This window comes from Pocillopora damicornis, chromosome 2, assembly GCF_964200805.1.
Source record: "Pocillopora damicornis chromosome 2, jaPocDami1.2, whole genome shotgun sequence".
In the NCBI taxonomy this organism is placed as follows: Eukaryota; Metazoa; Cnidaria; class Anthozoa; order Scleractinia; family Pocilloporidae; genus Pocillopora; species Pocillopora damicornis.
In genome coordinates this window covers 5,330,834-5,342,599 of record NC_142671.1, presented here as the reverse complement: position 1 = coordinate 5,342,599, position 11,766 = coordinate 5,330,834, and the positions used below count along the sequence as shown (strand labels likewise).

Here is an 11,766-nt window from a genome sequence, read left to right as displayed (position 1 = left end):
GATTAGGAGCTGGACGCTGCATAGGCGGCCCAAGCTCACGTCTCGAGAAAAAGCCAACGATGAATTCATGAACGCGTCACGCGTTGTGTGACTCGGTGTTTAGTTACGGGAGGAACCGTTGAAAATTTGAACACGTTATAAGGCATAGTATGGGGAACGACATATGGTCGATTTACAACGATAAATATTTCGAAATCTGAATATTTTACACGTAAAATCAATAAAAACTTACTCATGCCCTGTGTATCCGTCGTAGTTTCTAGCGATTTCTGCTGTTTTAAGCTTGCTTTACCATCACTGTTAACCATGTCAAAAGACGAAGTCAAGGCTGCACACTCCGATTTCGACCTTGGTCCACGCGGAGGTGATTTGCGCCCCGAAAATCCTCCCGATCGGCATTTTTCTCAGCCACACTTTACGATCTAAGGTCGCTGCACCCTGGGACATGTCTCAATACCAAAACTTCACGCGCATTTCGCTGGAAACGAGTGTTTTCTACCTGAATTTCCAAGTTCGCTTCTTTCTGGTTATGCTTTGAACACGAAGACTGGACACGGCCGCGTAAAAGACTTGGGTACGAGGTCAATTTTCTCTCTACCGCGAGTGGTACGGTCGATTAATGTACAATACTTACCCCATCCCCACAGAGGCACCTCGCCTTAACCTATTGTGCTAATCAACCAATCAGACAGCGAGTCCAAAGTAAAACGGATAAACAACGTACAAAATTTGAATATTCTGCGGGGTTTTCTGTGAGCATCTAAGCTTCGATTATTTTCGCGAAAATGCTATCGAAGAGGAAGAGATGCGGTGAAATTAACGGCGAAGCGAATCAGAAGAGAGTAAAGAGTGGCAAAGTTTCAAGTTTGCACTATTGGAAATTTTGGTGAGTCGAAATCCGAACGCTTTCTTTGGTATACAAATTGAATGTCCGCATGTGTAGTTTATTTCAGTATCCATTCAATTCAGTTTAAAATATATAATTTTCCTTCGTTGCAGGTTCATTTCACAGAGATCGGAACGACGTTGTTTGAAAAGTTCCTTGGCCAGTTGGTAAACGTCATTTCCCACTCTATCGATGAAGAAAGGCAAGAGCCGATCAGATTAGATGTTTCTGAAATGACCGATCCGGGAAAGGCCAAAATCAGACATGTTGGTGGGTGGGCAATCAGGATGACCCTTGAAGCTGAAAGGCGGTATGCCAGAGATAACATGCACACCAAAGATGCACGAACACTAAGCAAAGTTCAAGAACACGTATCAAGCTGTGACCTAATCGAGGAAGTTCTTCTCGTGCCCTATGAAGAACTCAAGGAAAAATCAAAGCATCTGGAAACATTAGCAGTCACAGAAGCTCGACAGTTTAGAGAAAGAGGACTTGTCCATATTTCTGATGAGTGTTACATGTTTTTCATGCGCATGGAACAGCTTAGAGTGGATTTGATGAATTCCAAGAAACTTCAACAATTCAAAGAACATCTTATAACGAATGCCTACGAAGAGATGGTGAATAACAAGGAATTAGAAAACCTCTGGATAACTTGTTTCCCCTCAGATGATGCTTGTAAAAGAAAGGTAGCTATGACATGAAATAATACTTTTTCTAACGGTTCTATCATTCCTCAAAGCTCGTATTAATTTAGGAGTTAAGATTATAGGCCACATTTGAAACTTAAATACGAAACCTGCTTGAAGATCCTTGGTAATAGCATCTGGAACACTTTTCCCATTTGATTTTCAGGAAATTGTCGAAAACATAAGAAAAAAAGTCATTCAGCGTTACGTCAAAATGGGCGGGTGCCAATATCTCCGCGACTACAGAATGGCACGACGCCTTCAAAAAACTGCAGAGCTGAGGAAAAGAGTAATGGAGCGAAACAAGAGGCACTCCCAGAAAAATGACAGAATTCCATTTCAGGTAAATAATGCATAAATACTCGCAGTTGGCAACGTACCATACCACTTGCGCCTGCGAATAAACAGCAGATATGCTCTCTCTTTAAGATTTCGCAGGTGGTGATTCTGTATGTGTCGGATTCTGTGGGCAATGTTAGTTCTGTTTTGGAGAACATTGATCTGTTGGATCGAAAGAAAGTGATTCATCACAACTGCTTCGTTCTTGCTGGTAATTACGTTGAATAAGGGACAAAAATGGGGCAATTATCAGGCCTCGTGTGTGAAATTTGATTATTTATTGCTTTTAAGTGAATGCTACGTTAGCATTTAAAAACTCCGATAAACCTTGAAGGAAATCATTAGAAAGCTCAAATTTTAATACATGAAGCACTGTTCCAACAGAAATATTTGTAATTTTAATCATGATTTACATACAGTTATCCAAGGTTAGCAAATCTCTCTCCGTGTTTTCCATATATTCCTAAGGTTCACAGAGATAAGAACAAGTACTGACTCTTAACAGGGATACTGTCGAATATGCTACCTAGTTCCAACATATACTCATATTGCAGGATATACAAAGGGACCCTTCTCCTGCAAAAGCTATTTCCAATGGTAGACTTATTGGATTTGCAGAAAAACATAATCACAATGGTCTGACTGCCACTTTTACGAGGCTCCAGTTAATCCAGCTTTGTGAAGCATATGGAGTTCCCCATGTTAGCCGACTGAACAAGACTACCATCGGCCAAAGGCTGGCGCTAGCCATTACTTCCAGAAGAGGCATGTTAGTCCCCTCTGCAGTAGACTCTCGACAGTACACTGTTGTTAGTAGCGAAATGGATGCAGCAACGGGAAGAGTTTGTTTGAGGTTATCTTCAGTGTCCAGACAGTGTTCCCAAATATCAGGTACACATACTCGGCTTATAGAAAATCTTGTCTTTTTCTTATCAGTCCTTTCCTCTGCTTAAAACTTGAGCTCAGCAAGGAGGATAATGTGTGTACATTTGAAAGTAGCTGGTGCTTGCTTGAATGCCCAAAGGGCATAGGTTTCAAGAGGTGTGCAGTGGTGCACTCCGAAAAATTTTTAACAAATGTGGCTGGAGATAATGTGATGACTGATAACATGAAATATTTCCTGAAAACAGATCAAGGGGATCCATGTAGTACAGTCTAATCAAGTAATAACTCCCATTCCACAATTTTTTTTTTTCACAGAGGAACCAACTGTCTAGTGTAGTAGTGGAAAATATATTCTTAAAAAGGTGAGTAGTGTTGTTTCAGAGTTTTTTCTAGTCATTGTTGAGCACAGTTATTATGTTCATGTTTATTTAAGTGTGGAGAATTTTAAAACAAGAGTTTATTTCAAAAAGGACATGTGTCATTGCCAAATATATGAAGGTTTGGCTCCATTAAGCTAGCTTTTCACATCAAATTTGAAAGTACTGGAACAAATACTCTTCTAAATTAAGTTAATAGGTATTAACAAAGAAAAGTAAAGTTATTTTAAGATGAAATTTGTGAAATCGCAAACAAACTGATCAATGCCTCTCTAATACTAATTATTTAGGCAAATGAAGTTATTATAAATATAAATAAATAAATAAATACAAGTGCATCTACCTTACTACAAGCAATGAAAGTGACTACCAAAACATGAGAACACATTAACTGGCCACAAGACATTCATTTACAAAACCAAACAATTAGTGTAAATTATTCATTCAATTACTGTTCATTAAATTACTAAATTACGAAGATTTTTGGGGTATGTACAAGCAACAAGCAGAGTCAGTTATTGAGTGTACTCCAACATTGCTTTTTCTGCTGATAACTGTTTGTCCAAATCGAATTGAATTCTGTGTTGATTGTTGCTGATTGTATGTTGGATTATTGTTTTGACCATTGCAAGATCTTACTTGACAAAAGTGGTTTTCCACACAATCCTGATTAACAATGGCTGGCTTAATGCATGAATGTGGGAAATACTGGAGTTTTACTTTTACCAGGGCATGGAAGCCAAGGCACATTGATTGTATATCGAACCACAATTTACTAGAGATAAAGGATGAATTGTCATCTGAGCTCTTCTCTCTCCAATCCAACATAAAAGAATAAAAACTGTTCAACTTTTTCAGCCTGATGTCCCTGATGTTTCTTATTGGACATTTCGAGTTGAACAAGTCAACTATTTCTGCAGTGTGCTGCAGGAGCCGAAGTGCAGAGTCAATGGGGGTTCCATTGTCGAGCTCTTGGCCTTCCATGGAGGCTATAATGTGATCTCGATAACTCTATTAAAAAAAAAACAAACAAAACAAAAAATTACCGCAACCTAAATTACTAAGAATTATTAAGAATGCGAGGAAATAAGATATGTGGCTGAAAATTGGTTAGGATTTATTACCAGTATTTTGACTGTGGCCTTGTTTCAGGAAATGGGGAATGAAAAAAACAAGCATTTGACCAGTAAATAGTTTACTTGTAGGAAACCATCATTTATCTTTATAATGCTAACCTGCATCATGAAAAGCATTTTTTTGTCAAGAACATCTTCTGCCAAGTGATTTCTCATCCTTGAAGCAGGATCCAACTCAATGTGGCTGAGTGTAAGCCTTTCGTGCAGTGGAAGGGAAAAACGGGACTGATCCCAATGGAAAGCATCTTTCCACTGCCTCCAGACTATACTTTTGCCTCCAATCTTCAAGCACCTTGGTTTCTTTGATTGGTTGCTTTTCTCGATGTTGTTGCGAATTTTCTTGAAATTATGCTATAAAATTCAAGAAATTTATCTTTAAGTAGTGGTTGAATGACATAACATCAGACAGGGAAAAGTACATGTACATTTACAAACTTAAGATCAATCACAGAGGAGACACCCAATTGGATAAATTTATGGATTTATGTAAGTTATTGGCAAGTGAAGAGTAGCATTTTACCTTGCAATCCATGATAAACACCATAGGATCTCCTGTGTGTAGATTTCTTGTGGCGAAGTTGCTGGCTGCAGGGTCTTCCTCAAAATGCAGTTTGATAAACTGGCGATTGCAATCAGCACCATCAAGGATACACCAGTATATACTATTAAAAGAAGACTTTGAAGTTAATCAGTTGCATTTTATCTATTTTTATTTTGACTGAGTCTTATATTATGCTTCTGTATTCCTTTTTTAGGTTGTGAATGCTGCATCAGTTGTAGCCAATTCACAAACTGCCACTACATGTGTGATCTTCATTATGAAATACACTTCAAATGGTATGAATTGTTATGCCTGCTAGACATCTGTTGACATCTATTATTATTATTATCTTTTTTTTACTCAACTTGTACTTGTTGATGAAAGTTAAGTAGGCTCTAGTAGAATAGGTTTTAAGTTGGAAATTTAGATACACTACTATTTATCAATACAATCCACTACTTTTACGAAACATTTTAGAGGAAATTCTTTGGGTATCCATGTCAAAGTAATACATATTAGCAATAGTAAAGCTTGCCATATAATTTTTCTTTTCTCACATCTGCTCAATTAGCTGGTAGTCATTAACTTAGGAAAGGGCATATTGTATAAATAGTTAATTACCTGAATCCTGTTTCTGTCATCTTCTGTACTCCCTTCCAAAACTGTAAATAGAGGTCTGTTGGGGAGCAGTGCCCTGAAGGAAATTGGGCAATTGGGAATCGAAATCCACAATCACTCAGGAAAATGAACTGCAGCACATGTGTGGCGAGTGAGGGCTTGGCATTACCTGTAAGGTTAACAGGTACATTTTACACTCTGCAGTTACAAAGTTAGGACAAAAAGATATTTTGTTTACTTGGATAATGCTGAAAAGATTTTGTGGTCATATCAGTATACAAATCTCACCTAGTATTTTCTCCATGTGATCATGGGCTTCTCCCAATTCCACAAACCCAACAAGTTTGTGTTTTCCGTTTCTCATTACCATTTCAAGATTTTCCTGAAAATTTATATAGAAATGTATGTTAGAACTTATAACTAGCACAACAACAAAATGGGTTTATGAATCTTGCAATTCAGAGTGCATTTTTCCCAAGGTATAATAAAAAAATCATCACAACTGTTTTTTTTTTTAGATTTGCCTTCTATAAAACAGAGCATTTTCAAAAATCTATCAGCCTAATAATGCACCTGAATTTTCATCTCATCGATTACAAATCCTCCCCAGTAGTCTTCCTCTTTGAGGTTTCTTGCTTTTGCCTCCATCAAGCACCATTCCAATATCTCAGCATTCCACCCATCTTGTTGTTGGACTCTGTTTTTATACATCCTTATAATGAAAACATGGAAAAATGTGTTAGACTTAGTTTTCAGATGTAAATTTTTTTTTTTTTTTAATGAAACCTAGACATAGACATTGACACTTGCCTGATTGTCTTGTTACTTGGCAACTTGATGAACTGCCTTAATGGGTCAAGAACATGTGGGTTCTTGGTATATAAATCTATACACAAGCGGATAATCCTATAATAAAGCCAAAAAGAATTTAAATGAAAAGAAAAAACATTGAATAATATTACTTTATATCACTATCAATGATCTTTCATTTTTTGGTAAAGCAACTTTAGATGTTAAAAAAGGTATACATTGGATGTTAATCAGTATTCCCCTTTTTTTTTTTTTTGGTTGCTTTAATTCCTGCTTCAAGGGACAGTTTTGGGTTTCTTATTCCCTTTGGATTGTTGATAACTTGAAGCATAGGTCCATGTAACTCTAAATTATTCCTCACCCTTTGAGGATGCATCAAAAGTAAAGAGGTGAGGGAACTTACTTAGGATGCCACCTGTGACCATTCTTGCCAGCAGTCTGAATATTTTTTTTCTGTTGTTCCCAGAGGCATTCCATTTCTTTGGGAATATTTTCTTTTTTTGTGGCCCAGAACATTGAATCGAGGTCTGCATTATCCTCTTCATCAACCACCAAAGCTTCGCTGTCATATTTGCTGCGCCAATATCTCTCCCTCTCCTCTGCATGTTTTCTTCTCGCTTGTTCCTGAGCGACTTGGTCCACCAATTCCTCTCTAGACAGGAACCGTTTGTTGCATTTGGGAGGAATGACCTGCCTGTTAGAAATTCGTTTTTGACGCCGTCTGTTGAGACTAAAGAGCGTGCGACAATTAAGGCATTGACTGGTGGCCCCAGACTTGCAGACCACTAGACAAAGGTCAGAAAACACTCTCGTTTCTGGCTCCTTGGAACAATCTGCAAGGTCCTGAAGCTGGCCTGTTGTGTATGGGGATAGGGTAACAACTGCTTCACCCTTTTCCAGAACAAATCCAAGGCAGATGGGTAGGTTTTCCAACCATTGCAATAGGCAGGGGATTTGCCCAGGAAATGCTGGAGTTGTGCTTCCATAATTTCTCAAAACAGACTCCAAATCAACAAAAGAACCATGAGATCTAATGGTGTAGCTTGCCTGAAAAGATTGAGACAACTTCACCGACAAGTCCAGGGTCAGACGCTGAGAATTGTAGTCCATTTTTTCACGTCTAGAAAAAATGTAATGTCCTGGGGCGACACATTCCCTTGTCCAGGTTTGGGGAATTGAAATTTCTTCCAGAGTGAAACCCAACGATTTTCCGATACCACCTTCGGACCTTCTAATATTTAAGTACGCAGCCTTGCGATCGCTTCGTGGTCCACGTTTCACGTGCTTGACTCTTTCACCCCAGAGATCTTTTATGATTTCGCCTAACGTAATTTTCGAAAACGAAGTTAACGATTCGCTATTCTCTTTGTCAGCCACACTGTGGCTGATCACGTCCCTAGCAAAGGTAAGGCTACCTTCAGCATATTCATAATTTGAAATGAACCTGCAACGAAGGAAAATTATATATTTTAAACTGAATTGAATGGATACTGAAATAAACTACACATGCGGACATTCAATTTGTATACCAAAGAAAGCGTTCGGATTTCGACTCACCAAAATTTCCAATAGTGCAAACTTGAAACTTTGCCACTCTTTACTCTCTTCTGATTCGCTTCGCCGTTAATTTCACCGCATCTCTTCCTCTTCGATAGCATTTTCGCGAAAATAATCGAAGCTTAGATGCTCACAGAAAACCCCGCAGAATATTCAAATTTTGTACGTTGTTTATCCGTTTTACTTTGGACTCGCTGTCTGATTGGTTGATTAGCACAATAGGTTAAGGCGAGGTGCCTCTGTGGGGATGGGGTAAGTATTGTACATTAATCGACCGTACCACTCGCGGTAGAGAGAAAATTGACCTCGTACCCAAGTCTTTTACGCGGCCGTGTCCAGTCTTCGTGTTCAAAGCATAACCAGAAAGAAGCGAACTTGGAAATTCAGGTAGAAAACACTCGTTTCCAGCGAAATGCGCGTGAAGTTTTGGTATTGAGACATGTCCCAGGGTGCAGCGATCTTAGATCGTAAAGTGTGGCTGAGAAAAATGCCGATCGGGAGGATTTTCGGGGCGCAAATCACCTCCGCGTGGACCAAGGTCGAAATCGGAGTGTGCAGCCTTGACTTCGTCTTTTGACATGGTTAACAGTGATGGTAAAGCAAGCTTAAAACAGCAGAAATCGCTAGAAACTACGACGGATACATAGGGCATGAGTAAGTTTTTATTGATTTTACGTGTAAAATATTCAGATTTCGAAATATTTATCGTTGTAAATCGACCATATGTCGTTCCCCATACTATGCCTTATAACGTGTTCAAATTTTCAACGGTTCCTCCCGTAACTAAACACCGAGTCACACAACGCGTGACGCGTTCATGAATTCATCGTTGGCTTTTTCTCGAGACGTGAGCTTGGGCCGCCTATGGACGCTGTGGATCATCTGTGGATCGCCTCGATCACATAGATGACGTCATGCTCAAGAAAAAAAAATTTCAGCACTCTCCAATAACACTAACATCTCATATGTACAAATGACTTCAATGTGTTGTTGATTTTAAACCAACATGCAAGTGGCGTCTTCTTGAAAGTATTCTTTAATAAGCTAAATATGTAAACTGGTATTACAAAGAATTATTTTATTTTCTGGAGTAACTTGTGTTGGTTGGTAACTAACATGACAAAATTTAAAAAAAAAAAAAAGAAAACTCATCACAGCTTTAGTTTTCTTGGAACAAGCTTTCTTGGAACAGGGTGATGTATATTGAACATCATGGACTCTGCATTCTTCGTAAACAGTGTAATGTAAGTGATGGGCAAGACAGGTTCATCATGAAACCTAAAACAATTCTAACCTGAAACAATGTTAGTGAGGCACGTCATACCAGGTAAGCAAGACGTTGCTTTTGAAAAATTTTGGCTTCTGTTCTGGAAATTAGGACTCTATTAGGTTTTTCCTTATACTGGTTTGCAACGTTTTTTTTTGCATTATTTTCATCTCTGTTTTCATCATCTGCATTGGAACAAACCATTTTGAAAGTTTCCTTTTTGTTTTAAATTAATTATCTCCTCCTGTTCTGAGAAAGTGCTTTAAAACTTAAATGGCATCAGGTTAGTTGAAACAAATCATTTACAAAAAAAATTAAGCTTTGGGTGCTTGTTAGGAAGTTAGCCAAAGTCTGCAACACACTCTCCAACTTATCTTTAATCTTGTCTGTTTCCAAGAGGTATTTAGTCCAGTTAAATGTACACCAGTCACCTTTCACACCTTGGGAGTACGTGTCACACCTGTTTATAAGAAGAAGATATCACACATACTCATGTCTGTCGCCCAATTTCTCCTACCTGATAAAAATTATTGTACTACTACCCTCTTGAGTAGCACCTCATGTTTGTTTTCTTTTTTGAATTATTCCTGGAGATGGAAAGTGAAATAAGCATGTGACAATCCTCAAAAACACTTGGCTTTGTTGATAATCCTCATTTCCCTGAAATCTCTAAGAGTGTAAGAGACAAGATTGTACTGGAAACTCTTCAAGAGTGTCTTTTGATTCTTTCATGGAGTTTTCAGAAACCTCAAGACATCCCAAAAGATGATCTAGTCATACAAAAAAAATGTTCACACCTTTGACTCAAAAATCGTTTGGCAGGTATAGAAATATGCTCAGAAAATCATTACTTTTCAAGAATTAAGGGCACTCAGATTCTCAAGCTGACATCAAAGAATCTGTTTGGGGGCAACAAACAAAAAAGCAAAAATAAATTTATGTAGTAAATTAATAAATGAGACTTGAACACAAGAAACTTCATGGGCCTCAAATGAAATTTTATATTCATGTAATGGATATAAAAACCATCACAATTCTGTTGACAATAGTCCTCACTCCATTTTGAGTAACCTTGCAGCAAGTACATTTCAGCAAAATAGGATTTGGAGGGAAATTACAAGCTTAAGGGACTATCAGATTCCATAAATGTGGAAAACAAAAAAACGCCCCAAGAGCAGTACACTCCCAAACATGTCAAAACAACTTTTCCTGTAATATGACATTAACTACAATTGAATCAAATCAGAACTCAATTGAAATGGTTTAATGCCTGTGTTGGTAGTCTTCATAAGAGCTTTAGACCAAATTAATGCCAAATCTGGCTTTTCCTTAGAGGTCAGTTCCCATGCCAAGGTAAAATTTTCCTTACTAACAAAATTCTGGGTCACTGCTATGCTAGTTTTTAAATTAAGCACAACATGCCACCATCCAGCAGGGACAAAAATAACATCACCAGGATACTGAAATGTAACCAATGGTTTGTATTCCTGGGGCCAGGAGTTACACTGTGTTTTGGGATAGATATTTATGAACCAATCACTAGCCTCTTCCCAGCATGAATCATTTTGATTCCATTTAAGCATTTCAGCTGGTGTTTCTGGTGGAAAAAGAAGCCAAAGTTTTTCTCCAAACAACAGTCTGTTCCACGCACTCGTCCCAAGGGGGTCAACATGAACTGCCGTTCCAGAATACTTCGGACCAATCAACAACCACTTCCACGGCGGGCGTTCTTCTTTCCTCAGGCACGCCAAATAATCCTGTTTGAAAAACCTGGGTGTCTGAAACAACTTTTTGACTACAGTTTGTTTCCTTGCTGCACCTTTCCAGTGGGGTATCCAAGCATCAAAAATGTATAACGGAAATCGGTCTTTGCATCGTCTCGTGTAGATCAAAAAATCTTTCAATTTGATCTCGATTGAATAACCATCGCTATCTTCCCCACACTCAAAGTATCTATCTTTAAATAGCTTGAAGAAGCTGCACAATCGCACCAAAGTATGATTATAATGACGTTCACTTACCACCACTGGAATTTTAGCTTTTTCGAAGCGATCCCGAAATTCTTTCAAAGAAACGTCGTTCGTGAAGGTGTTCTCCACATTGAACTTGTTAGCGCTTGAAATAACTCGTAATCCCTCCACCACAAAGGCTACTTCTTTCCTGTGTTGTGTAACTTCATAGCATTCTTTATTTTTTAAGTGAGGGCGCACTTTCACTTTAACACGGTCGAAATTTCGGAGCAAACGATGGAGTTTACGATACCGTCTCATGTTGGGTATGCTCCTCCGCCATTACTGTGCAAGTATGCGAGGAGAGACTGGTAGCAATAGCAGACTTTCCCAGGCTTTCCCGGTTGTTCCCGATCCAAAGCCGTCAAGGGAACCCTTTCCACTGAGCCGTCGCCATTCATCCATAAGCCGTAACCACTGAAAAGGTTTACCTGGCCGTCACTATTCATACAAAACCGTTCACGAATTCGCCCCTACCACCTTTGCAAGTTCGCCACCTAAAGAAAAACGAGTTGGCAAAGGGGAGGGCTAACTTGCAATGAAGCGAATTTACCATAAACCCTTACTTTGCAGGTGCTCTGTGTTTGCCGAACAAAACCCGAAAGAGTATAAAATCAACCACATGATTTTAATAAAAAATTTCACCACGGTG

The 11,766-nt window shown here is 38.7% G+C and overlaps 3 protein-coding genes across 5 annotated transcripts; 1 reads left to right on the top strand and 2 right to left on the bottom strand.

The window, feature by feature from the left end:
• Positions 1-1,656: 1,656 nt before the first annotated feature.
• On the top strand, positions 1,657-5,501 carry LOC149049650 (uncharacterized). Of its 3 annotated transcripts, none has more exons than XM_089195783.1 (4): positions 1,657-1,918; positions 2,469-2,805; positions 3,115-3,161; positions 5,068-5,501. In XM_089195783.1, exons 1-3 carry the CDS (start codon positions 1,790-1,792, stop codon positions 3,129-3,131), a joined length of 483 nt encoding a protein of 160 aa, XP_089051909.1. In that variant the 5' UTR covers positions 1,657-1,789; the 3' UTR covers positions 3,132-3,161; positions 5,068-5,501. The 3 variants fall into 3 exon arrangements, 2 of the variants coding, with proteins under 2 accessions (XP_089051909.1, XP_089051908.1); XR_016183493.1 differs by lacking the exon at positions 1,657-1,918 and adding an exon at positions 2,002-2,125; XM_089195782.1 differs by lacking the exons at positions 3,115-3,161; positions 5,068-5,501 and having other exon boundaries at positions 2,469-2,923.
• Positions 3,242-8,091, bottom strand: LOC149049649 (uncharacterized). Its single transcript, XM_089195778.1, has 9 exons — positions 7,839-8,091; positions 6,685-7,725; positions 6,282-6,377; positions 6,045-6,183; positions 5,760-5,853; positions 5,475-5,640; positions 4,833-4,974; positions 4,412-4,663; positions 3,242-4,187 (listed from the first exon to the last, which is right to left on the bottom strand). The coding sequence occupies exons 1-9, from the start codon at positions 7,937-7,939 to the stop codon at positions 3,648-3,650; spliced, it is 2,571 nt and encodes an 856-aa protein (XP_089051904.1). The 5' UTR covers positions 7,940-8,091; the 3' UTR covers positions 3,242-3,647.
• A 1,991-nt stretch (positions 8,092-10,082) lies between these two features.
• Positions 10,083-11,466, bottom strand: LOC113673526 (bifunctional arginine demethylase and lysyl-hydroxylase JMJD6). Its single transcript, XM_089195780.1, has one exon. The coding sequence runs from the start codon at positions 11,373-11,375 to the stop codon at positions 10,332-10,334; it is 1,044 nt and encodes a 347-aa protein (XP_089051906.1). The 5' UTR covers positions 11,376-11,466; the 3' UTR covers positions 10,083-10,331.
• Positions 11,467-11,766: the final 300 nt, after the last annotated feature.

What these genes read in the sequence shown, in the direction of transcription:
- LOC113673526 (XM_089195780.1), bottom strand. Translation starts at nt 11,375, where the DNA reads ATGAGACGGTATCGTAAACTCCATCGTTTGCTCCGAAATTTCGACCGT.
- LOC149049649 (XM_089195778.1), bottom strand. Translation starts at nt 7,939, where the DNA reads ATGCTATCGAAGAGGAAGAGATGCGGTGAAATTAACGGCGAAGCGAAT. An exon ending in CCAAGTAACAAGACAATCAG is followed by an intron (nt 6,184 to 6,281) that starts GCAAGTGTCAAT and finishes TTTCATTATAAG; the next exon opens with GATGTATAAAAACAGAGTCC. An exon ending in AAATGCTTTTCATGATGCAG is followed by an intron (nt 4,188 to 4,411) that starts GTTAGCATTATA and finishes TTTTTTTAATAG; the next exon opens with AGTTATCGAGATCACATTAT.
- LOC149049650 (XM_089195782.1), top strand. Translation starts at nt 1,790, where the DNA reads ATGGGCGGGTGCCAATATCTCCGCGACTACAGAATGGCACGACGCCTT. An exon ending in ATGACAGAATTCCATTTCAG is followed by an intron (nt 1,919 to 2,468) that starts GTAAATAATGCA and finishes CTCATATTGCAG; the next exon opens with GATATACAAAGGGACCCTTC.